Here is a 27,589-nt window from a genome sequence, read left to right as displayed (position 1 = left end):
GTTGAAATGTCCTTGAACAAGACACTGACCCACAGATTTCTCCCGATGGCCAGACATCGGTGCACGCACGGTGTGAACAAGTGCAAGGAGCTTTGTCTGTTAAGGCTGAAAAGTGCTGCATAAATACAGATTATTTCTACTATTATATGTGTTTAGCTGTTTGCAGCAGCAGGAAAGGGTGTGACTGATGCAGGACGACAGCATGTTTGGCAGATCTGTGCAGGTTCGTAAAACTACAGGGTTTATTTCATATTTAAATGATCCTCTAGAACATGATTCATGAGCAAAGAATAGTCAGAGTATAAAGTCATAGTATATAAAAAACACATTTTATTTACATAAATTACAAGAAAGCACAAACCGGTTCACCCAAATCTACATTAAAAACGTCATGTATATATTATAATTAACAGTTTTACTATATTTTACTCCAATGTCGAAAGATTCTTCAATATAAACAAGGGCTATATGTGACTTTATTGGCATCTCAATTAAAATCGCTACGAGTCAAAAAACTAAGTAAAACAATTGGACATTGTACTCACAGCACTTTGAGGACAACATAGTTAGGACAGTCGTCTGTGTGACCTCTTTTATATCTGAGACACCTGATCTGATTCAGGACTAGCGATTATAGAACTGTTTACGATGCTTGGCAAAGGAACTCAGCTGATCTTCACAAGGACGATGTCGTGGAGTCCACCACCTCTCGCCCATTACACACTGTTGGAACAACATTGGAGGCAGATGCTGCAAAACAAACAAACAAGGTTCTTTTGGTTTATGTGTTGCTGATGTAAATATATAGCATGTGCCTGCCATTGATTTTCCACTGAGCCCCTGTAACAGCCCAGAAGACCACGTGCTTACAGATGAATTATGAGTGTGATCGTCGCCTGATGAATTATGTAAAATTAAGTGGAATCTGATGAAGAGCAGTTATGTGTTTATGTGTTAATATTATATTCTTAATGGATTATTCAGAGACAATTACAGCCGCCCTTTGCCCTGCAGTTAAGACTTTATTCTGATTTATGGAAGTAAAAGACTCTGGTGGAAATATTAATGAAACAAGGCTGAACTGAGACCTGCCTGCTTTTTTAAGAAGGTAATGAAAATGTAACCGTGAGTGTGTGTGACAGAAAGGTGACCTCACTGGACCATAACTGAGCTATGACTGATGCATTGCTGTCTTTGATAATGAGTTTCAGTGATGTTGTACATCAGGTGGCACCTTGAGAGAAACTGGAGCCTGGGCCAGTGGTGACGCTGAAGCGGGTGGTGGCCACCCTATGGGTGCTGACATTCTTCTGTGGCTGAAACAGGATGATGTGGACCTTGGGAGCGAAGAGGCAGCCCAGCACCACCGACCCACTCAGACTGACGGAGATGCACATGGTGGTGGTCTGCACCTGGGGGAGGGAGGAAAGGTGGAAAAACCAAAACCATGATTAGCTTGTCATGATGGATTGTCAGGATGCACAGCTATACGCTTGCATCTACCAGCGCCAGTATTTGACAGACAATTCATTTTAATTTAATTTATTTTTTTGGGGAGAAGGCAGGGAGGAAAGGGGGACCCTTCATTGTTGTATTATTACTATTACTATTTAATATTAGTTGCTCTGTCCTATATTTTCCTTGTTTTATTCTTACATTCTTACATGTTACTTTTGGGACTCATGCTTTGTGTGCTTGCATACATACTTGGCTAATGAAACAGATTCTGATAACTCGGGGATTATTTTGAGATTAATTTTTACTAAATTCACATTTCTATATTGCCAAAATATTGAATTCCTCTACCGTAGCAAAAGCATAAATTTCACACCAGTGCCATATTCAGACACGGTCGTAGTTTTAATTAATGTTGATATTTTCAGGCACATTCTTTGGTATTAAAATGTTTAGTCAAATGTAGAGATGTTGTGGCTCTGAGCCAAGGGTTCAAAATTTCCATAAAGTGTTAAATTAACTCTGCTGATAAAGAATCGTATAATCTCACGGTTATGATGTTTGGTGTTGAATAAGAAAGAGGCGATACGGGCAGGTGCAACAGAGGAGGAAGGCGGATGTGATCAGCTGGGACTGTTAAAAAGAGGTGCTAAGCGATCTGTTCATTTGCTTGTCAATCAAACGCTTAACCGTCGCTCCCTTTTCATCTCACCCCGCCTACATCTCGCTATGTGTCATTAGTCTGCTCCTTGATGTCCAACCTTCTCGCAGTTTTCTTTTCTGTTTTTCCTCATAACGTGATGCAGCCCAGCATCGTGTGGTGTGTGTGTGTGTGTGTGTGTGTGTGTGGCAGGTGCGTTTCATTTGCACGAAGCACAGCGGGTGTCTGTCAGCACCCCGAATGCTAATATTGGTATTAAAATAATGTGAGGACCAGGTACAACAAATAAAGATAACTTGGTAATATCAAATACTCAGGCTCCGTCTATTTAGGCAGAGAATAAATAATAAAGGTACCCAGTTTTTTAGGAACAGAAATGTGCTTTATTATCAGATCCTTTGTCTCTTAGATGCGATGTTCTTACATAATTTACATAATAAATGGATAATATATTGGAGAGACTGAGGTAAAACCGTTGATAGAAAATGATTCAATATAAAATACATGTATTTTAAATCAGGTGGTCACTGACTAAAGGTCACAGTGGAATGTGAAACACTGAATCTCTGTATTTTAAGATGTGTTTCAGGTTCATGGGTAATGAATTCAACATTAAGATTCACCACATGCCACCTCTGAAATACACCCACCAACACACTCAGGTCCCAGGTTGAGATTTATATTCACAAAACCTGCCATTAAAATGTTTCTTTACTGTATGTCTGAACTGCAATTTGAATAAATGGAATAAAGAGGCAAAGTGACAGTCGACACATAATAACCTGACTAATACCAAAGCACAGGGAGGCTAAATGCCCTTGATTTAAATCAGAAATACTTATGAATAAAACTGCAGACAGTGCTGCATATGAATGGCCTGTTAAGTGTTTTAATAATTCACTAGATGCTGCTTTGCAAGAGCAGAGGAGAAGGAATTTTAGTGGTGATATTTTTCCAGATGTCATCTGCTCGAGCACGGAGAACAGGACATAGAGCATAACTACTACACTATAAGTCTGTCCCTGTAACTGCTGTTTCTACCCTGTTTGGTCTTTTGAAGGTATTATTGTATTTCACAAACACAGCACCGCTGCTTCGGGTATAAATAACGTCTGCTGTGCTCCTCCAGAGGTCCTCACAGCAGAGATGAGATTTCTCCTTTTATTGGCCTTTGTGCTATACGTTTATTGAAATGCTTTATTGGATGATTGAGCTTCAAGCCAGTCTAGCTTGACTGGCACGGACGTTAAAATGACGAAGCACACAAGTGATGAAGAGCAGTGTGGGATTGGAGATTTCACAGCTGAAATAAAATGTTGGGGTTTTTTTTGTTTTTTTTTTAACCTACTCTACTTAGAAAGAGGTTTAGTTTAAATTAATGGGCATTTACTGTACTGTCAAATATTTATGGTATGAAGGGGAAGCAGGGCTGTAATTATATGTCCTCAGCTAATGCTGCATTGTTTACACTCTTCTCTTTTGTTGTCTAGAAAGAAAACAATATGGTGCTGAGGTGATAGAACGTCATCTGGGCAAGTTTAACTGGCAGAAATTAGACATTACTTACTACAGGCCCACTTTAGTGGTTCAATGTGTTCTATTTAGAGGGATCTATTAGCGGAAATGGAAAATAGCATTCATAAATATGTTGTCATTAGTGTGGAAATTCTGGAAAATACCAACCATTGCATTTCCTTAGTCTCAGAATGAGCCTTTTAAATCTACAGTGTTTTCAGGCCTATAAGTCGCACAGGAGTAGTAGTCGCTTTTAGCAAAAACAGTCTGCAGTATAGCTCTTCGTTCTGGACGCCATTGACTCTTGTTACACCAGGAGTTAAAGATTAAAGTGAACATAAACGTTTGTACTTTTTCAGCCATGTAGTATTACCTTGAGTTGAGTCAAGAGTGCCATCTAACGCTTGTGACTACTCAACAAAATGACTGTAAATATACACATATAAGTCACACTACAGGCCAGAGGGGTAAAAAAAGTGTGACTTATATTCTGGAAAATACGGTACATAGGGAGCAGGTTCCCTTTCATGGAAGCAGCCATGTTGTGCCGCCATGTTTCTATGGTAGCCCAGAATGGACAAACCAAACACTCTAGACAGGGAATCGTGCTTTGTTTTAAACTTTATTGCCACCGTACCCTCTGAAATAGCCCAAGGGGTTTGAGGGGTGCTCAGAAGGCTGAATATTTCACATTTTACGCTTTGCATCTTTAAGACAGATCTAAAAAAAAGACCAGGTAATGAAAGAGACAGGGGATGCAAAGATCACAGGAGACACACTTCTGTCTTGTCTATAGCCTTCAGTGTTTTCATAAACGTGCGGTGACTTTTGACTGCAGTGGGTGTTTAATCACTTGTGTTTGCTGCTGAGATGAGATGACCAGCTCTGGCAAATGGGGAGAGCCATTTCCCTCAGGATGTGGAGAACATCTTCAATATTTCATATGATAATCAAATGCGTTATTCATGGCTCAGTAGATTGTATTTAGTTTATTTTAACATTTCCTGACAGGCCACAATCAAATCTGTATTTGTTACTCAGCTGTAGATTTGCAACAGGCTGTGGCAACAACTTGAGTAATGTTGTAAAACTGGGAGAACACTGGTAATATGTCCCTGCCTGTGAAAAAGTACAGACGCTGTGCCACCTTCAGGAATTATTCATCAGTCAAAGGGGACGTTTGCGTCTTTCCGATGAGCCTGATCTGGCTGTGAATTGTTCATGTTGCCTGGAGGGCCTGGAGGAAGGGTTCCTCTGGGCCTTGCTGCAGTCCCAGGACAGAGGGCACAGCTGGGATTCAGCTTCCCAGTCTTTCACACTCCATTCCACACAGCTACACTTAGGGACACACAGGGACGTTCAGTTCCTTTTCAGCCATCATGGTCTTGCCTGACTTTTCCATGTTTCTGCAGAGGCAGCTGTGTCAGGGGATTCCTCTCAACCCCCTTCTGTCTCTTCCTCAGCCCGTGCTGATTAGATTCCAGACGGATAAACCCCCATGACTCAGACCACCCTATCTGTCATTTTATGTTGGTTTGGGACAAAGGACATAACAAAAAAGACTCTTAGATAATGATTTACTCCTTATGGGCACTATATGGAATAAAGGGACTGAATTTTACTGAGGGAAAGTGCCTCTTAATTACAGGCATTGTCGCAGATTGAGTAGTTTAAAGCCTTTTTTTTCCTGTGCGCTTACGTTTATTTGTGGAAGTGTGGAGGTTTGAGAGACACGTACCTTGTTAGCTTGAATTTTAAAATGCCTTCCTGCCATAGTCTTTTATTTTCACAGACACTGGGGGGTGTTGCTGTGGTTTTCCTCCTCACAGTCTAACAATATTTTTCAATATTTTTTGTTTCTAAAAACCGAGAATACCTTGACAAAACAATAAATGCATTTTACCACTGAAACGCTGGTTTTGGAAGATAAGTATAGATATTACACTTGAGCATCCATGGAGTGAAATACAATTAAAGTCACTTCACTTTATATTTAAACCTCAAGGTAAAATAAGGAAATCTAAAAATGTTTTTTGCATCTCACATGACAATCTTAAACAAATTATTAACAATTAAAGCAACGCAGAAGCAAAGAATCTATATTCCGCTGAGCCACGGGCATCACAGACATGCCTGACTGCTGAATCAATAGTAGCTGACATTAGTTTGTGATTTCATGCATATAAAATCCAAATGAAACCCCCAGAATAAGCCATTATCTGCTCGGATGTGTTCTGTAAATATTAAGAACCTAAAGCCATCTGAACAAATCATTTCATTCAAACTGTTACACACAGCAAATACTGAGAACAGGTGTAGTGGTTGTCTTACAATAGTGCACGTGCACGCGCACGCTCGTGAATTAAGTATAATCTACGTCATTGGTGTGCAACCCATGTTCCTCGAGGGCCAGTGCCTTGGTTGTTTTCTAACTATCCCTGTCAATCAGAAGCTGGATGATACCACTTTACTTGTTCTTCCCCCACTCCACCCTCATCTGAGATGGTGTCTCCCAGCTTTTGATTCCCTGAACACACCTGATCCAGGTAATCAGCCGTGGGTAAGGCAGGGATAGGTGGAAAGCAATAAGGTCAGTGGCCCGTCAAGGACCATTGGTCGTGCACACCTGATCGACCCATAACGTAACTCACCCTGTAGTCACTGGCGGTGACGTAGTAAATGGGCTGGAAAGCCAGCCAGATGATGCAGGTAGTGTACATGGTGAACCCGATGAACTTGGCCTCGTTGAAGTTCTCTGGGCATTTGCGGGTCTTGAAGGCGTAGACTGTGCAGAGAATGATGAGGATGCAGTTGTAGGTCAGAGACATGAGCATGCTGGAGTCCTTGCTGTTACACTTGAGGGTGACCACGTCTCTCCTCTCCGGGCTCACTTCCTTTCTCACCCCTGGGGCCTCCAGCAGCATCCACACTACCACCACTACCAGCTGGCAGGAGATCAGAGCACCACAGATGGCGACCTGGGAGGCCGGGCTGATAAATCGAGGCCGCTGGGCTCCATCCTTCACCCCACTGAAGATCCGAGCGATGCGATTGGTCTTGGTTAGGAGGGCTGAGTAGCACACGGCAAACGAGGTGCCCAGGCCGAGCCGGCGGAGCGTACACACGGCTGTGGAAGGTTTGGCAATGTAGATGAAGGTCATGCTATAACACATCAGCACTCCCAGCAGAAGAATGTAGGACAGCTCACGCCCACTGGCCTTCACTACAGGTGTCTCATTGTGTTTTAGGAAGAGGCCTATGACAAAGAGAGTACACATCATCCCTAGACAGGAAATGGTGACGGGTCCAATGGCCCAGGCATCTTCCCAGCGGATGTACTCCTCAGGCAGGTCGTAACAGCCTGTAAGGTTGGTCAGGGGCCACTGTCCAAAGCTGCAGTCGGCGCACGTGAACTCATCCAGCAAGTACTGGTAGGGCTGGCATGGGATACAGATCCAGCAGCACACATCTCCAGGCTGCATACTCTTCACCTCGTTCTTCCTGCAGGGGTCACTACACTGGGAGGTGGGGGCGACCTGGCCAGCCCAGGGGATCAGGCTTGTGTTCAGGGTCAGGCTCTGAGCCCAGTAGCCAACCTTACGGTAAACGTAGCTTCCACCCTCTTTATGATAATGGAAGATGTTATAGCGGCCAAGGCTGTCTCCAAACGCGTCGAAGCGGACGACATTCTCTGTGTCTGGTGGTCGAAACGGTGCTGAAGGTGAAAAGGAAAACAAGAGAACAGGTACCAGGTAAAAACTACCATGGAAACTTTCAAAATAAAAACAAAGCATGAATGGTTTGAGGTGGGATATGGAAATAAATGGAGGTAAATGAAGTGAAGCACCACTGCATTTCTGGAAGTCTTGAAATAGTGTACTAAGACTAATAGTGTTTCATTATTGAATAATCTGTCAACTTTTTATTTCTTTTTACTGACTAGTTATATTGTCCGCACAAGTTTGGAACGAGCAGGTTATAATTTCCCTGAGGTGAAATGATCACTCATTACAGTTAATCTATTATTAATGAATTTGTTTTTTGCATTTTGCTATTTAATTTTAACTAATTGCTCATTCAGCTCCAGTAATCTGTGTATCATTTTACTGTAAATAACACATTATGAAATTAGACTGAGAGCTTAGCAGTCTATCTGTTTAACTGTGTGGTAATGCATGTGGGGACTAATTTAAAGCCAGTAATTCAATTTTCAGACTGTAGATAGTTTTTTTTTTTTTTAACAGTATTTCCAGAGATTTAGGGATAATTAATGTTTTTCATTTACTATAGTGAGAGAATTTGAATTGGCAGGTCTATAATTTGTGATATATGGATGTGTTGACGCAAACAGTGTCACAGGTTTTGTGTAAACCAGCAGAAACCAAGTATTTTCTCTGCATGAAGAGCAGGGATGTTTCAGTCTATATGTGAAAGCCTCCAAGCATGAGTCTGTAGGAAGAGTCTCATCTTTGCAAATTAAATCACTTACAGAGCTTCTCTCCAGCTGCAGTGTACAAACACCTAGAATTACTCCTTGTGCTAATTTAACATATTTTTATGAATTGGTACAATGAATCTAAATTGCAATAACCCAGTTTGGCAGCATACAGTTCAGCCTGCACTTAGGGAAATTAAATTGTATCAGCACTGAGGTTTGTATGGATGTTTATACAAATGAGAGAATAATGAAACATTTTACATCAACACTAACGAATGATTCTACTCACCCTCAAACTTGACTTTGAGAATGTAGTCCCTGTAAAACTTTCTGCCATTTCCAGGTTTAAGGGCATCACATACCTTGGTGGAGTTGGGGCAAAGGGCCTGCCTCATGTTATGTAAGGCAGCAGCCATTGCATAGACAGCGTTCACTACAAACATGATCTTGGATTCGGGTTGAAATGGAACGTCGCGGAGCGTGTGTTTCCCACAGCTCAAATCGCGGAGACTGCACTGGAACTGGTTCTCCCAAAACTCCCTGAACCAGGGATTTCTGGTGTTGTTGTACGGGTGCAATGAGGTGAAGTAGTCGTTAAAATGGGGGATTTGATAGGAGGCCAGTTCGATAGTGAACGCTCCGTCTGCCACCGCTTCACTTCCCCTCACCACACTCTCCTGCGCTCCCCACCCATCACTGGCCACCCAGGTAAAGGTGACGTTCATGCGGTTGGCGGCCACCAGCAGCTCACGGGCATCTTCGCTGCGGGTGAACAGGATGACCACCTTGGCGTTGGACTTCTGCTGCAGGGAGCGGATCACGTTCTCGTAACTCCAGCGGCTCATGGAGCGGCTCACCTTGGCTGAAGTGGCGATGCAGATCTGCCGGGCCCGAGCCTCCTGCTGGAAAGCATCGATCCCAGTCTCACCATAGTCACCCTCCGACGCCACTGTGGATACGTACGTCCAGTTGAAGTAGCGCAGGATCTCTGCCATGGCCTTGGCTTGGTAGAAGTCAGGGGGCACGGTGCGGGCAAAGTAGTCGTAGCGGGTCTTGTCGCTGAGCTTGGCGCTGGTGGAAGCATAACTGATCTGAGGGATCTGGAAGAGTCGCAGCAGGTTGGCCACCTGGAACAAGGGGAAAGTTTGTTCCGTGAATCGATCTTCACACAAAATCAATAAACCTTCATTACAGCTATGTAATAGTATGTAGATAAACATACTATGAACAGTTACATACAGAGAACACACACCTGCCAGCTGCTGGGGTTGTTTCATTTGCTCATCATTAAATAAATGAATGAAATTGGCTACACTGTGGATGCAATTAGTCTCACCCCATTCAGTCTCATTTCTTCACTGGAGCCCTGCTGGGCTTTTCACAGCTTAACTCTCCTGTTGACTGAGTGGTGATATCTTTTATTTAACGACTGCCTACAATTGTCGACAACAATATCACACACACACAGAATGTGCAGAGGACTGACTGGCTACAGGGGAGGATAGAATTGGCTGCAGGCTATCGCAACCACATTTTCATTAAGTTCTTTCTCTGTGTTGGAGAGAAGAGACGAGCGGACCGTGTGAGACAGACAGAGGTTGAAAGCTGGAACTGGGAAGTGACAGGGAGCAAAAGTATCGGAAACTTTGAAACTTTGCGTTTTCTGTGTAATAGGTTTTGTCAGTGCCCTGACACTGCACACAGTGTGCAGAAGCAGCTACTGCCTGGTTTTTGCTTCAGGCACCTATGTGGAAGCCTAAGGGGAGCCGGTCTGATCAGTCAAAAAGAATGCCAACCTAAATCTGTTTGACTTTAGTGTTGGCTCTCACACCAGCACACACTCATGACACACCGTCTTGAATGCCAATGACTTATTTCTGAACAAGTTCTTATTAAAATGCATCCACTCTGAGTTGAGACTGTGGCATAAAAACAATTTGCTTTCACATTACAAACAGTACACGTGTACTTCCAAATGTAAAACTGCAGAGTTACATATGTCACAGAAGAGACAATTTCATCTCACGCCATCTGAACGAATGTCATGCTGTTACAGCTGAAGATTGCCTCAAATTACTGTCGAAGACTGCCTGTGTGAGCAGTTTACAAGTAGCCTCAACCTTTCCCAGAAAACAAAAGGCCAACCATTTTTGATAATGGGCGGCGGTTTCTACAAATAATTTTGTTTTTGGCTGCAGTGCAGCTTTGCAGTCTCAAGACAGACCAGAGGAAATGGTTGTCGAATATGGCTGATCATCATGTTATGCTTGGAGCGTGCCAAGAAATAGCCAGTTATTAAATATGCTGTGCAGTGTGAAGTGAACATTATCTGCACTGCTGATCCTTCACAGAAGCACTGGGGCTGTGGGTGAGAGGTGGGATACACCCTGGACAAATCACACCTGTCACAGGGCAGAGACAACCACTCATGCTCTCATTCCTGCCTTTGTGACATTAGAGTCACCAGTCGACCTAACTCGCATGTCTGGTGCACAGGAAACGCAAAGTTTCAACTCGCTGTGGAGGAAAATGAAGTGACTCAGATAAAACCCTCGCAGACCCAGGGAGGACATGTCAGCCATGGGTTCAAATCAAGTGACGCAGTTGTGTTAGTCACAGAATCAAACATCACAGACATACGTTCTCACTGTGGTACATTGTGACATTACAGTAAATCCAGTTTTACTGTCTGTGCCTCAGACTGAGGGAGATGATGAGTATTAAACAAGCCAATGACAGTGAGGCCACTAGGAGTGTAGGACTTGAGAGAACATCTCAATACACAATCAAGAGTGACTGGACTCGATGTGTTTTGTTACCAACGCCCAAATAAAGTCAAATAAAGAGACAATGTTGAACTAAGTGTGACATTGCAGCTATTTCTGAAATTGCCTGTGTGGTGGCAAATGAAAAACAATGAAAATCAATTGTCGAAACACATGAGTGAGAATTTCACATGAAACCCTGTTTCAGCTCAGCAGTAGAAACTCTGATTATGCAGATGGACTATTATTTTTCTGCATGAAATTGTTTCTCCTTAAACCACCTTGACAGCCCTTCTCAACATGTGGCGAACAGCTGGCAGCGATGTGCATGCTCCCTCAGGAGGAAGTCGGAGTATGATCTAAAATGGCAAGTGACATATAAGCATGAACTGATTAATCATTTTCTCATTTAATTCAGCAAAACCAATTTCCACTGTGACACGGGGTCTGCTCAATCGTTTCATCCTAACTGCATATGAATATTTTTCAGATGTGCAATTTGTTTAAAATCAAAGACAATCTACCTCTTGGACTTTATCTTGTGAATTTACAGTGACCACATCTATAGGCTCACTATGGGGGTGGGACCGCTATACGCTGCTAACTCTTTAGTCATTTACACATTGCACCTTTAATACCTGAAGTTGCGTAGGTAATATGGATCATTTAAAGCCTGTTATGTTCCCTTGAGGATGATTAGTTAGGGGCTGGGGATTTTAAATCACTGAATAACTTCTCATAAAATCGCTGTCATAGATATTTTTGCTCACTTTAAGGAGTGTGGACACATTATTCCCAGTATGCTCTAACACAAAGGAGGTGGGGTACAATGCAAATAGACCCCACCCGTATTGGACGCCTTAGCATAGTTGTGTTGAGACATATATTACTCAGCCATTCTTTAGTCTATGCTCACAGTGCAGGGTATTACGGGGAGCTCATTGCCAGTTTAGTAATCCACTTACATGTGGCTCATGGACGGTTGTGAAGCACAGTGCCAGATGCGTCTTTGACACAATGGGCTTATTGGAATTCATTACATATGTATGGATGTTTGTATTTCCCATGTGAAAAGACCTTTCGAAGCCTGTGACTGACACAATCAGAAGGCAGTTCTGCTGATATGAAGCCTGTGGCCAAGAGAGTGACCATGTCCTGGTCAATTATGACTATTAATCTGTAATGAAGTGATGCACCGTTAGCACAGTGACACTCAGTCAAGACTCTAAAAGGTCCTGGAGCTTAAGACGGCACAGGACAAGAAGAGCTCGAGGAAGACGTCACAGACACATGCAAAGCTTTGAGGGCCTCTATAGCAGGTTTATCTCCTGCAGATGTTGTTCAGCAGCTGGTGCTGGGAGGGCACTGTCTGCATCTTCAGGTTGTGAGGAGGCCGTAAGAATTTTCTCTCTGCTGTATAGTAAATTAAGGTAATTAAGCATTTGTATACATGATAAATTAAGATTTTATTGTTGTAGTTGTAGTTAATTTAATTTTTTGGATTATTTTGAATCAACATGTGCGGTTAATAGTTTAATAGTTCCACTGCTCATGAGAAAACTTTAGTATCTTTTAACTAAATAAGATCCAGTTTAGTGTCACTTGCACCATCCTGAAATTTCTATGATTTGTTTTTTAATGTTTACAGTACTGACGAGAAAAGCACTAATGGATTCCCAACATCTCATTCTAACCCTGTAATAAATGTTGAGTATATGCAACGCAGGTCATTTTATTGTATAATTAAATTAAACAAAAAGTATGTATTTAATAGTTTCCATTATTTCTCGATTGCCTGAGGCTTTAGTCACACTATATGGCTTAGAGTCTCAGACTTTCAGTAATTAGGATCATCCTGCATCAGGCAGCACCTAATTTAATTAAGAAAATTAAGAAGTGGCCCAGTGTGGCTTTTCACTGCAGGGTCTGGAACTGAGCAGATTAGAGGGGGAAGTGGGTTCTTACAGGACCTGGTAGCTGCAGGATTGGTCTTTTCAGTTGTCCCCCCTAAGGTACCAGACAACACCATGAGCCAGACTAATTCAGACTGTTCAGGTGAAACAACACAGTTATGTAATACACATAATAAAGCCTTTATAAGAGTGTGCAGGTTTGTATAGCTCAGCATATCTTATCAACTGTGTTTTATAAAACAAGGAATTAAAAAATAAACATCAATGCAGTTTCATATAAAAATATGCTTAGGTGTTTAGGCAGTGTGGTGCATCTCCAGCACATTTGATGCACTACATTTACTTTGATTGCTTTATATGCTGTTGAATGGACGAGAGACATTTAGGAGAAAGAAATAAAGAAAGCAGTTGGGACATTAGTCAAATACAGAGCTAGAGATGTGCAGAAACACAGAAATAAGAGGCCGAGTGAGCGTCCTACTCTAGGAAATATCGGGCCTTCTTCGTAGAGATGCCATGATATTTTTTTTTTCTACACGAAAAGCCCATCTGCTCTTCCCAGAAGACTGGCTCGGTGTGCTTTACAGCAATAACACTGTATTCCCAGAGCGGCAGTCCTTAGCTCCACTCAGTATCACACATGCACGGCCCACTGCAGAGCTCTGAAACACACACGCAGGCACAGACGTGAGGAACGGACATGCATGCACATACGGCGTGAGTATAGTTAAAGTATAGTTAGAGTATGCAGGGGATCGTTATCAGTTTATTTCTCATGACTTAGTTGCCTGGCAACAGCCTTAACTGTTATATAGCTAGAGCAGGGATGCTTTTTGATCAGCTCCTGCCTCCTCATCCTGCTGGATAAAACGAGTCTCCTTTATGCCGCTGCAGCCTCTCAACCATTCAGGATACACCGCTCTGAGCTATGGCTGCAGGTGCATTCGTTTACAATGTCAGTAGCCCAGCTTGTGTACTCACATCCATTGGTTTCATTTCTGTCCTCTGTGACGGTGTGTGATTATTTCTTTACATCTGGTTTTGTTCTGTCATACAAACGTCACTCGATTCAACCCAGTGATAAAAAACTGACACAAGTTTTAGTACTAACTAAAATCATCTGATTTCATTCTGTCCCTCCTGTCGTTCACATATGAAACATTCAGTGACATCTGGTCACACGTGAATCACGTCTGATTTCAGGAGCGTGTTCCTTTATGCATTTTCACTGCACTGCATTTCATCATTATTGTTCTCTGGCAGGAATGTGTGTCATGTGCGTATCCGTGTTTAAATCCCTGGTTTGCCTCTGCTCCGCAGCCCGGCGCCGTCTACCTGCAGAAGAAGACACTTCTAAAAATAGGGCTGTTTGTGGGGGATAGAGAAATGAGATTCTTGAGTTCTCTGAAAGCTTGTGGAACCTATGGTTCTGCTCACACCGTTTAGAGAACAGGTCTAACAGCACATTCATATCAGGATCTATAGCATACACCCTTGAGCGTGTGCCTTCTCCTGTCTCTATTAGTCTACAGAAAGGATCACACAGCAGGGAGATTACTCAACACAACAAGAGTTTTCATCCAAACACCCTGGAACAAACCAGGTTTCTGCTTCCAGACAGTATTTTTACTGCATCACTCTGAGAGATCAGACGATCTGTATGTTTTGTTGTTGTTTACAGATCGGTTCCAGAAATTTCCTTCATGTGATTCATGACTGGGATTAGTTGTTTGGTGAAGATTTAAGTGTTTGACATTCTAGAGGTGCTGTTCTTCTAATGCACCCTAGTGATTATAATGTTTTGCTTGGGGGATGCTCGCTTACCAGTGACTCATATTTAGCAGCACAGATTACTGTTGGGCTAAAAGTGAAGTCCTTTCCATGTGTTATCAGAATTCAGCCCCCAGGTATTCCTGGACTGTAATTGCAGAATATAATACCGCTGTGATTAAGCCATGCCTTTAGGATACTACGGAATAATAAGAGCAGCAGCCACAGCCAAATAAAACTCATACACTGGAGAATGTCTTTGATGATTAAAGCATCTTTGCTTTTAGTGTGCAGCAATATTATTCTGTTGTAGGCAAACATGAATATAGATGCTGGATGTACTAAACAGAACATCACGAGGGAACTACTCACCATAGGAAGTACCTTAGTGACCATAGGAAAGATGTTTAAGATTAAACACTTTATTCAGGCTGTCACATACGTCTCAGTTTAAGATACACGCTTTGATTGTGAAATCACTCGATGCCACATGATGATCACGTCTGCCTGTCTCAGCGTTTGTGTGAAACATGATCTCTGCGTTGTTCCGCGTCGGTTCTCTGTGTGTGCATGCCGCACACCTCTGCCAAACCACCGAACAGCCCTGATGCAACCACAGATGGCAAAGACAGGACCTCGCTGCAAGAGCATCACAGAACTTCGCCTCCACACTTAACTCAATCTGTGCCAATGTAACGCCAGCATGGCTAGGCCTGCAGCCAGATCCACCCCCATATCTCAGATTGTCACACCACAACACCAGCAGCACAGCGACACACTCCTTCATTGTGACAGATTTAGACGGCACCGAGCGTTCTCGCCACCTGTCAGTTTGCCATGTTCAGCATGTCTCCATGGTGATCGGGGTCTTTAAGCTAAGGTTGTTAGATGTGCTGTACGTGCCTCGACTCTCGGGTGAAACACACGCGTCTGACTTAAGTGCCTGTTGTTCACAGAAAGGGCTGGCTGCTGACTGATCTGCATAAACCAGCTACAGAGGACAACAACATTAAGATGGTATCTTTGGAGCAACAACCAGGGGGAGCACAGAAACGCCCCAAATTCATATCTTTGGGTAATCACGTTGTCCCCAAAAAAAAACAACATGACGGTAGCATGTGTAAACAAATACAGCGCTTACATATTCCACAGCAAATCCTCAAAACACCAGGATAATTTTAAAAAGTTAGCTGCAAGGAAATGAAAAACTAATGTGGTTATATGGCATTTTAAAAAGCTGCAAATGGGTAAGAAGAGAAGGCATGAGCAGTTCTAGAGGCTGTGAGTGCTCACCGAGAGCCAGCACACCTTACAAATGAACTGATTACAATTTAGAGGGTTATTCATGGTGAGAAAGGGAACAGTTTCCCATGGTGCACTCCTGCTGTGGAGGAAGATTTAGTGAGAAGCTAGGGCAGACCTCAAACCTCAAGCTTGCAATAGTACATCCATAAATTACCACAAGACAAGGGCAGTCTCTGAGGAGCCCCAGATGCAGGGTTTCACCAAAAAATACAACTCATTTATCAAATCTGTTAATTCCAAACTGTCCTTTTCACCAGGAATCCCTTTTTTTAGGTGCTCTGAATCCTCCTCTCACATCGTTTCCCAGGAGCTCTCCACCTGTATCATGTATCACTGTACTGTACTGTATATTTGGCATTATGTTTTGTCAGCAAAGAGTCCAAAACAGAGCGGTCAAATAGTTTTTGGACTGCAAAAACCGCAGATGTTCGCAAGGTTCCAGTACCATCAGTGTGTTTTAAGACTAGCATACCTTCAATAGAGGCATTTACTCCTTCAAATAGATGAAGATACTGATGCAGCTATTTACTATGGTCAATTTGTTGTTTGCATCTCAGTGATGAGACGTCTACAAACCATGAGTAAAAGCTATGGAAGGATGCCACCACCCACCTATTGTCCTGAAGCAGCCACTGGAGAAGGCAGTTAACAGCAGACTGTTACAGGGAAGGGTTCCCACAGTATCTATGGTTTATTAATGATCTACAGCCAATTATTCCTTTCTGCATGGAGAGAAGTGCGTTCCTTTCTTCAGACAAGCAGATACGGGGAACATGAGGCTGTGTGTCTCGAGTGAGGTGAACCGTGCTCTTCAGCCCAGACAGCAGACACAGTCTTCTGGCCGACTGAGCCAGGATGATGACTTGAAGTTAATGCTTTAAGGCATGTTTATTTGTGGATATTTACAAACCTCAGTTCCACGTGAAACGCTCGCTCTTCTCTCAATGACTTGAAGTTACACTGACGTGGCAGCCATATCACAGCAGAAGATGTGGGGACCCAATTAGCAAAGCTTTCATCGCGTCAGCTTGAGTGAGCCGAAAGAGCACTGCTGCTGAGAGTAATCATGGCGTCACTAGTCATCCTGTCAGCCCATCCCAAACGCAACATCTGTAGCGTGCCTGCCTCTGACAGGGCTGCTACTGGAGTGTGAATTACCAGGAAAGAGAAAGAGATCTTCTAAATTAGATCAGCCAAGCATATGAGCATACAGGTAAACATATCCTCCTTCTGGAACTGATACTCATTAAGTCCCTGTGTTAACATCTCACAAGGGCTAATTGCACATGGTGCTTAAGTCTAAATGGGCAGTTACATGACCATCCATCACACTCACTCTCATACCACCTTCCTCTCTCTCTCTCTCTCAGTCCCACAGCAGCTGCTCATACTTGAACACACCTTTTGAAAATGTACCAAATCTTTACATGGCATAAGACAAAGACAAACGCAAATTGAAAATGAAGCATTAGGTATTACAGGTATTTCGTTATGTCCTACCTGAATGGAGACGTCACTGTAGGAGCCCCCTATGACCCCAGAGATAGCCAGAGGGACGTCGTCGTGAATGGCATAGGAGCCATCGGGGCATGTGTACTCGCTGTCATCCACTTTGGTGAGGGAGGCCCTGACAAACTCCAGAGACTGCTCTAGAGCATAGGTGTCTTTAGAGCAAGTGTCCAGTATATGCGCTCCCAGTCTGATCCCAGGCAAGATATGCTCGTCCTTGTTGATTTCGTCTAGTGCCAGCAGCATGGCCTCTAGTCTCTGGATCCCTCTCTGAGCATTGATCTTCCCACAGTCCTCTGCACCCTCTCCCTTCTGGTGCACAGGGAACAGGCCGCCAATCATCAAATCTCCATCCAGTGTGATCTCTCCCTTGGAGTCAGTGTTATAACCGACCACAGGCAGACCCTGGGGAGCCTGGGCAAAGAGAGACACACATAAGCACAGCAGGCTGAAGTTGGGCAGCCAGGTGGGTCGGGGCACAGGGTGCACCCCTAACACAGGGGATTTCCCCAATGACATATCCCTGGGCCAAACAAGGTCACCGTCCTCCCTGTGGTTTCTGATCAGTGACTGGTCAGCTTTTGATGATGGTGGCACTGAAGAGAAGAAGAGTGAGGCGCAGCAGCACCAGATCTCAAAGCACCGGTGTTTTTATTCTGACAGAGGCCATTTACAGCATCAGTGCCATCCTCTCTGTACGTCTCTTCTTCAGAGTTTTTGTAGATTACAGCCTGCAGATCAAACAGAGACAAATTCAGCCACAGCCTTTGAGCTGGAGTACAATGATTCCTTTGTCTCACACACGCACATTGTGTCTGCCAGAGACTGACTTGTGCCATGGAAATATTTGACACAATCTGCACAAGTAAGACAATATTTGCATCATGAATATAATAAGCAGGAAGAAATAAAAGAAGACATTTGGAACGTTTCTGTGATGCAGAGGCATTTGGTAAATACTGGATTCTCCAAATAACCAACAAATGAAGTGTTAGCACAAGCTTGAAACCAGTTCACCCATTTCAGCTGAGTTCACTCAGGGCAAAGTCCCTCTAATGGTTTTCGCATGTAGTTAAGCAACACACAGTCAGTCCTCAGTGTGAGAGGCATCACTTAGAGTGTGGTACGTTGTCAGTCTCATTTCTCCTGCCTGTCATGTACAAATCATTTCTTACTCCATGTGCACATTGTCCTGTGCACTAAAAGTCTAAAAGGATCATGCCCCCCCCCCAAAAAATAGTCAAATCACATTAAGTTTTTTTAAAAAACACAATTTATCCTCAACAATAGCAGAATCCACAAGCAAATTAAAAGAGATAAGCTACTAAGATTTATTTTTTTAAGCATACAAATTCATTTTCTTGCCAACAGATTGAATTAATGTGATTTTTATCTTGAGCTGCATGAACGTATTCATTAGTTCCACGGTACAATAGAAATGCAGCTCCAACATAATGTGAGCATTTCTCCTCCCCAGCTCGAAAACATGTCAGCAAGACTCATAGTGTGACTCACGCAGAGAAAGAGGTTCACTCGGGGTTTCAAAGACACTTCCTGTGTCAAGCTCAGCTCTTTGGATATAACGTATGAGTTCATTTAAACTAAGAAACTAGTCACAGGTTAGGGTCAGCCAGAAAATTCTTCGGAGTGAAAAGAATCAAGTTCCTGCGAAATACAATCGACAGCAGTGACTAACAATTTGTTAAAGGACCATTTCAACATTTTAGAAAAGCTGTTTTTTCATTTCTCACACAGAGTGAGATAAGAAGACTGATATAAACATTATAATCCATTGATTATGATTCTACAGAAATTATATAATTTTTAAATAATAATCATAATAATTACATATTTCTATTTGCAGCAGTTTCATTTTTAACGACTGAGAAACAGCCTGACCTTGTTAAATCTGACCAAATCTGAAACCGTCCCTGTGATGTTTCCAAGAATCAACCAAGATGTCGAAAGTAACTGTGCTGGCCAATTATTCACCCATAACACCACAAAGGTTTTGTGTTTATTTTTTTTGGTTCAGGTTTAAGAAACAACCTTCATACTATTCATACCTTAGAAGTGCAGGTAGACAGATCAGACCTGAAATGACAGAGTATAAGAACTAAAGACGTTTTGTTCTGACATCAATACTCTGCTGATCTACATCCTGCTCCAGTGTGAAACTGGGATGGAGGGAGTTAAAGGCGATCCTGCTCATGTAGTAAAGCAGACTCAAGGTTATTGTTCAGCCCTGGTGTCAGTCGCCACAAAGCTCAGGGGGTTAATTAAACAGTGGGTTTAGTTTATCGGAGTAAATTATTGAGCCAGAATGATCTGTCTCATATCCATTGTCTCCACAAGTCAAGTAGGATGAAAAGCCAATTACCAGTATTGATAGGAGATTATAAAAAAAGAGCAGGGGGATAGTAACGCTCATTTCCATCTTTCAGTTTCAAAATTCTAACTTATTAAACAAAAGGGGAGAGACTGCAGACCCCATGTTTCTCAGTTTCTCTCTGTCTTCCTTTCTCTATCCTCTTTCTCACTCCTTGTTGTTTCCATGGAAACTTGCCAGTAGATGGAGAGGGTGACAAGTGGACCAGTCCGACCATGCATGGTGCTAGGTCCTGTGGGAGAACTGGGAAGCCTGCACTGTGAACTGACCGAACTGATCAGACTTCAGCCAGAGCTTTTTAGAAAATCCAACCAAAAAAAAAAAAACACCTGAATCAATCAAACCTCTGTTTCGTACAACTATAACGTTTAGATATTTATTTATCTTCATCTTGTCTGTTATCAATCAGTATTTTTACAGTAGCAGCTCTGTGATAAAGAGCCTGCAGTCCTTTAATAATAAATAAGTTGTTCTATGTTGCATTACATTTGATGATTTGTCAGCAGAACTTAAAAGGTCCTTTATCTTCCACATAAAATAAGTGCGTGGATGTCAGACGTGTGCTCCCTCATCAGCTTGTCAACGAGTGAAGCTCCATTTCAACCACCTGCACAAATGGGCAGCCACAGACGAAGAACACAGCTTTGTACAACAGAGACACTTTGGTGTGTGAGCAGTGTATTGCTGCTGTAGTGTCGTGAATCTGTGTGTGAAACATCGTCGTCACAAACGTCCAAACGACAAAGGAAAGTAGTGTGTGTGCATATTCTAGACAGAGATGTGCAATGAAAAACATGCAGGCAGTGACACCGGTAAGGCACTTAAGCACAGAGCCTCAAGAGAGAATAGTGACAAAAGGATTTCTCGCTGACACATTGTCAGTCTCCTCCCCAGCCCTTCGCACAGGAGGCCTCCATCCCACCCAGGGGCTCTTTGACTTTTTCACCACACTTACATCCAATTTATGACGGCCCCCACATCTCCTCAACATGCTATGGTTTTATTAAGTAGAAATGATCTTAACCTTATTACCACAAACTGTTTAAATATACTAATTTAGCTTTACGACATATGAAAATCACATTTAAAGAAGCGGGGGGCATTTTGAAATTAGTAATTTGCTGCTGGTAAAAAATCAAAAATAGCTTGATGCACTGACTGACTATAGCTGAGTTAGGGAAAAAGTGTATTAAACACAAACTGATGAGATATTCAGCCCAGCACATAATGTGAGATCCACATAAAACATGTTTTTATTCTTCGGGTGTGAGTGGATTAAAATCTACAGAGTACTGGGTTTTAGACCTATGGGGACTTTGTTTCATTCACCCTTAGCCTTTAGGCTATGCTAAGCTAAGCTAAGCAGCAGCTGCAGCTAGTTTCACATTTAGCATACAAATATGAGACTGACAATTTGTTCCTCTAAGTCTCTGCAATTAAAAAAGCAAATAATAGTATTTCCAAGCATGTCCAACTATTTCTTCATTAAATGAAGAATGATGGGTGTAATGTCCCAGTCAAGATCCTGCCTATACATTAACGTCAAAGAAAACCCAATGCCTCTCATTTCTCCTCCCTCCTCCTATACAGCCATCTCTGTTTCTCTCTTCACCAGATGGCCTTTTTAATTCAACAGCGTAAAGCCTGCCAGGCTCTCACACACTTCAAACCCAGACTGTGTGAAGGAACGGGAGGAGTGGATGGCGGCCGAAGATAATTCAAAAAAGGATAACAGATGCAAGAGGACAGAGGAAGAAAAAAGCATGGCGGTGTGGGCAGCAGTGAAAAGTGTAATAAGGGTGGCGTTGAGGAAGGTTCAGCTCTGAGCAGGCTGGAGATCCCCAGTGGAACGATTAGAGCCCGGCTAAGAGGAAGCAAAGGTAATGGGAGCCGGGCTTTCCTAAAATCACATTTCCAGCTGACACAGAGAATTGTGCTGGGGGGTGGGGGAATGAAGAGGTTCACTAATGGGAAGGGCACACACACACACACACACACACACACACACACTGACAAGTATTTACCGTGTGTAGCATCATTATTCCTAAACTATTGTAAATATATAGAAAAAAGAGCACCTTGCAGGTTGCATGGCGTTAGTGCGTAACACATAACCTCAGCATCTGCGGTGTGACGTTTGTGTAGATAATCCATGGCAAATGCACTACTTACTCCTGTTTGTGTAATATTTCTAAAAACTAGTGTTCAGCTGCTTTAGGAAATTACTGCGCCTTTTTACAAAATGAATATCTGTGGCCTGTTTTTGAGCATTCAGGTGTTCAGCAGGAAGGAACGGGCTTAGAGCTGACAGAAGAGATGGTTTTCCTTCTTTCCTGGGATTTGTTAATGAGAAAAATATAGAATAACCAGCATTATCCTCCATATATGTTTTATTTTGCTAGAACTAGGACATGTGACGAGAACGCTATAGAACTCAGAAAAGCTCACTTTGGAGCGACTAATCAGTTCTTCCACTAGTTGTAGAGAAGTTACATCTAAATAGAAGAAAACCAAAAAATATCCCTTTCTCCTGACGAGACACAGAGACCAGCTGCAATGTGTTTCATCACTATTGATTATTGATTGAATTTTCACTCAGATTATTGTCCACATAACGAAGCTCTAATTTCTTTAATCTGGACGTCATGGCGTCTTTTAGCTAGTTTGACTTTGTTGTGGTGAACATGTACAGTCCAATCAGCTTCTGAGAGATTTTCCACACTTAGTTTATCATTTGTTTTTTGCATATTCGATGAATTTTCACCTATTATCAAATAATTTATAGATTTTTCTTTTATTTACAGTGGCAGATAACACGCATATGTGGACTACTATGTGGATTATCTCTGAACGCCACCTGGATGCATCCATGTATTTGGATTCATGCTGCAGGGAAGACTGGCTGGATCAATGTTAACCCTGAAGGTACATCAGTGAAACAGTGAAGTGACCTTTTTTCTGAGAAGGTCATTTATGCAATTAGCAATTAGCAATTAGCTCTCCGAATAGAAGTTTCTGCACTAAAGAAGACAAAGATTCATTCAGAGTCCACCTGTATTTTACTGCTTTTGTGCTTATCTGCTTTTCTGTTTGACAAACAGATGCCTGATCTTTTAAAGCTGTCTGTACCGCACCTCCCCCTCATCCATCTCCGCTCGCTCCACCTATAAAGAGGGAATCCCTTGCATGTGCTCAAGGGTCCCTTTAACTCCAAGGAGCACCACTGCACCTCCCTCATCAAACATTCATTCTCTCACATTGAGGTTGTTACTACCAGACCTACGATTGACCCTTAGCTCCATGATGGTGCTTCTGTTTCAGAGGTTTTTATTGCATCTTTGCATTATTCATCATTACATCACCACACCGTTAAAAGAAAATTGCCTCAAACGCCAGGGTTTGTTTTGGACATCATTAGAAGCGTCGCTCCTGGACATGTCCTGGACCAGTTGATATTACTGAGGGTGTTTAAGTTATTTTATCTTAAATCAGCCAAATTGACATCTTCAGTTTTCAGATTCTCTATACTGCTGAGTCCAAACCAGGGTCACTGTGGGGGCTGAAGCCAATCCCAGCTGTCACTGGGTGAGAGACAGGGTACGGCCCGGACACATCGTCAGTCTGTTACAGGGTTGAGACAAAGAGACAGACAAACAGTCACATTCACACCCACCAATTAACCAAACCCCGACCTGCATGTGGTGGGACTGTGGGAGGAGGCCGGAGCACCTGGAGAAAACCCACACAGAAAGGTCTCAGGGTCAAACATGACTGACACCTGCAACAGGTGAGTTACAGTACAGCTACAGCAGTTTATTATTAGACGATCAGATGCATGCTGCTGGATGTTTGACATAACAGAATAAAACATTAGGGAAGTGGAATGACGTGTGAGCACAGCAGCCACAGCTGAAGATGTTGATTACTTTAAATTATTCTGGTCACGGCCGACTGAAGAAGAACACGCTCCACTGTCATCGGCTTGAAACACTAAGTAGCAGGGGGACCAGAGGCTGTCTGACCTACGGAGCCTCCAGAGCTCAGTCCTGCTTAGACTACGCCTCACCTGTTACCTCTGACTTGATGCTTGGCGGGGACGCATGAGGACAGGCATCACTTTTAATTAGTTTGGGTGCTGGCCAACCAGAGCCGAGTAGCAGCGTGTGAGAGTTTTGGAACAATGCAGTAGTGACTCCCTCTTTTATCCAGTATGTTCACCAGATAGACCGAAATGCCTTTAGTGAGCAAGACGTGAAGTGAGTCAGGGTCTAAAAAGGTGTCAGGTTTCTTCAAAGAGCCGCTTCAGATCACAGTGTGTGTCTATAGTGGCTGCCCATTAGTCATAAGTAAATATGGGGCTCAGTATGTGGTTGTGTCTTTAACAGAGCATGGCTAAACGTAATGGATTTAAACACATCTGTCTCGGTGCTTTAACATCACTCGACTTGGGCCGTATCAGCGATCGATGATTAAATTCATATACGATGAATCACTCCAGTCCTGTCAGAGAGGACAGTTAAATAGCTTAGTCTTCCATATCGCCTGGTACGTACTTAGACAACAGGCACACACACACACACACACACACATAATATACCTGGAGAGTCAGGAGAGTCGGACCAACATGCTGCTAATGCACCGTTAAAAATTGTCCTGAAACATTAATTCCCAAACCTTTTTGTTTGTGATTAGTTAATATGACACGACATTGATTTGTGAATCTGAATATAATGTTGTCCAGAAGCTGTGAGCAGCTGAAATACTGGTATTTTTTCATGTTATTCATTTTAAGAGGTTGCAAAGGTAAAAACTGTAATGGAGCACTTCACTTTTATCACCACTGTGCTGATTTTTGCACTATGTTCCCCAAAAATAAAGAGTCCACCATCAAACGTTGTTGTGTGCATGTATCACACTAATGTTGGTATTGACTGTTTATCCCTCTAATTGTTGTTAGAAATGAAACATGCATCATTTTTTTATCGAAAATTAAGTGGAAAGTGTGAAAACTCTGAGGTGGACTGGTCTAATTGTTGGCATTTTGTATCACTTGTTGATTGGAAAAGAAGAACTGAAGTATTATCAAAGGCTTTTCTGCCCAGTAGATAGTTAGTCATATTTCAGTATTTGTGCTTTTGTCTGCGATGCTGGTTTGAAGGAGCAGCGGCTCACTGGACACAATGTGATGCCACAACAACAACAACAACAACAACAACAACAACAACAACAACAACGTGCAACCATGAGATTCCAGCACCATTTGAAAATAACTGGGATGACAGTTGTGTGTTGTTTGCACAGCTGACACCGCCCACGCATTGGACACCGGGCGACAGGCTGAATAGTTTGCTACTAATCATCTGTATCTATATGGATCTGTTACACTACGACACACTTCAACATGCAGATGTGCTACAGATGTGCTACAGATGGGGAAGCATCTACAGCAGCAACATTGTGCCTGCAGTAATGAGACATTATCCACACAGCCCGAAAATATTCGCCCCTTTAAGATAATTATTTATATTTCTCATGTGGTTCAAATGGGTTTTAAATTCCTGGCGACATAATAATCGAAGAATTAGAGACTGTGGTTGTTTTCACAGCCTCACATGGTTTATCTCGCGGTGCCCATGCAAATGAATGTTGCTATGATGTTTATCTGCAGTGATGTTGGTTCTCACAATTAGGATTGTTAAGGAGGAAAAGACAACAATTAGAAAATAACTGCGAGTTTCCTAAAATAAAACCCTGCAGAAATGAAGCGTGTTTGCGTTTGGCACAGAAACTAATTCTCAAGTTTTGGACTTTCTCGATGGTGTTTCGCGCTTCTTGTTCCACAAAATGACTGGAGATATGGCGGCTGTCGTGTGAAAGACCGCAGCGCCTGTTTAGTGGGTTTTATTTCCACATGTGGAAGGTTGTGCAGCAAGTAGACGTGGCCGAACCAGAGATACATTGGCGATGCGCCGATCTTAATAGTTTCAAAAAAGACTAATAATATTACAAACGCAGCATTTAAACTACAAGATTGTGTCAATATAATAAAAACATACGCTCAACTTTTAAACAAATTCACACTTGAATGAAATGACTGAGTTTTTCCTTCACTACAAGCCAAGTTTTTATAGCAGAAGTTCAATAAAATGCAGCTGCAGGCAGATCAACAGAAAACACCTCTTACCTGTGCAGGGTCTCGCAGTTTCCAGCGCTGCCGTGCGATGAACGGACCCAGCGCATCTCCTTTGCAGCAGGACTGGGATGTTTAAGCCTGGAGGCAGTGTGACTGTGCTGCACCGGAGCAGGAGGAATGAATGAATGAATGGAGGAGGAGAGTGTTGCCACCTGAAGTTTGAGCCGAGAGCTGTCCCTGGTGCTGAACAACGCAGCCGCACGACGCGCCGCCGGATCCTGGAGGTCTGCTCCTGCTGACAGCGGTTCAAAAGTCACATTTCCTAAACATGTGTCAAACAAACGCAACTCACCCCAGATTCCTTGATCTGGTTATCTATCTGTCTTTCTCTCTTTTTAAGTATCGAGTCGACGACAATGTCATAAATTGACAGACCAATGTGACGACTGTAAGTCTAAGGTGCCAGATTACATCTGCGTTAGCGCACAGGAAATCCGGAAATGACACAAGTTATAATTCTACCTGTTACTCGAGCTGGCGTCTTAAAATGTGCAGTAACTGGCAACAATACTGTCAAATCGGCTGAGCCTCAACTCTCAGAAGCTTCAGCCAAAGACGCAGCTGCTCCAGTCCTGGTGATAGTCTGCCTCATCGCCACCACCATCCCAATGAGCGTCATGTCATTTGGAGCCTAATGTGAAAGGCTGCGGGCTCTTTCGGGCTGGAGAGATATTGAATGTCAACGAGTAGAAGCTTTAAGAGTCGCCCCCCATTTGTTCGGGCGGTCAGGAGGGGGGCACTGTGTGTTACAAGGACCAGTCTTTGGAGACTGCTTATCTACAGCGGTGGAAATTGTTATTTGGGATCCGCAAACAAGTTGTGACACGGCACGACGGAGTGTGAGGTCAGTCCCAGATGGCACAGCGAGGCGCGCACGGGACATGCGCCTTGAGAGGGATGAGCTGTGACTCTTGACAAAGACAGCTTCAGACACGCAGTGCTCGGCATCTCAATACGTGCGCTGAGACATCTCCCCTATCCCTCCTCATGTGCAACGTAATGAGATTAATAATTAACATCACGGGAAGGCAATAATCTCCGCGCCCTCAAAGCTGCATGACATCCCCGTGGGTTTCACACTTAATTAAATCAGTTGTTGACCCAGTGTGTCACCGCAGTCTCTCTCTCCGAGACTGATTTTCATTTTTGCCTTTGGATAAAGGTTGGGGTGCCAGGATTAAAACTGAAAGTGCGACAGACACGTGACCAGGGCATCTGCCCCCGCAGACTGATCACTCCTCGGGAGCCAGTGTAGAGTCGCTATACCAATATCACAGAGAAACAAACAACACGAAATGTTACCAACGGGGCACCAGGTATCAAAGAAATCATGCTCCAAACAAACGTGGCGATATGAGGCAGCGACTGCTCCCATGGGTGGACACCAACAAGGCATGATGATTCAGATTCAGACATCCACATGTGTATCATGTAGAACTGGGCAACAAATTAAAGGATTAACCAGTTAAACCATCCACATACACATACCACATACATGTTTTTGGACTGTGGGAGGAAACCAGAGTACCTGGAGAAAACCCACACAAGCACAGGGAGAACATGCACACTCCACACAGAAAGGCCCCTGATGGGTTTCAGACCAGGAACCTTCTTGATGTGAGGCAACACTGCTAACCACTAACTCACCGTGCCGCCCCAATTAAACCAATTTAACA

The 27,589-nt window shown here is 43.1% G+C and overlaps 1 protein-coding gene across 2 annotated transcripts; it reads right to left on the bottom strand.

Annotated features, from left to right (window-relative positions):
- Nucleotides 1–310: 310 nt before the first annotated feature.
- Nucleotides 311–26,462, bottom strand: grm2a (glutamate receptor, metabotropic 2a). Of its 2 annotated transcripts, XM_026307894.1 has the most exons (7): nucleotides 26,376–26,462; nucleotides 25,905–26,148; nucleotides 17,323–18,062; nucleotides 8,359–9,196; nucleotides 6,283–7,346; nucleotides 1,235–1,412; nucleotides 311–750 (listed from the first exon to the last, which is right to left on the bottom strand). In XM_026307894.1, exons 3-7 carry the CDS (start codon nucleotides 17,848–17,850, stop codon nucleotides 677–679), a joined length of 2,682 nt encoding a protein of 893 aa, XP_026163679.1. In that variant the 5' UTR covers nucleotides 17,851–18,062; nucleotides 25,905–26,148; nucleotides 26,376–26,462; the 3' UTR covers nucleotides 311–676. The 2 variants fall into 2 exon arrangements, with proteins under 2 accessions (XP_026163679.1, XP_026163678.1); XM_026307893.1 differs by having other exon boundaries at nucleotides 25,905–26,428.
- Between the last annotated feature and the right edge of the window lie 1,127 nt (nucleotides 26,463–27,589).

The sequence above is a fragment of the Mastacembelus armatus genome, chromosome 5 (assembly GCF_900324485.2).
Source record: "Mastacembelus armatus chromosome 5, fMasArm1.2, whole genome shotgun sequence".
Taxonomy (NCBI): Eukaryota; Metazoa; Chordata; class Actinopteri; order Synbranchiformes; family Mastacembelidae; genus Mastacembelus; species Mastacembelus armatus.
Note: the sequence above shows the minus strand (reverse complement) of the source record. Positions and strands in the feature narration are given on the sequence as shown.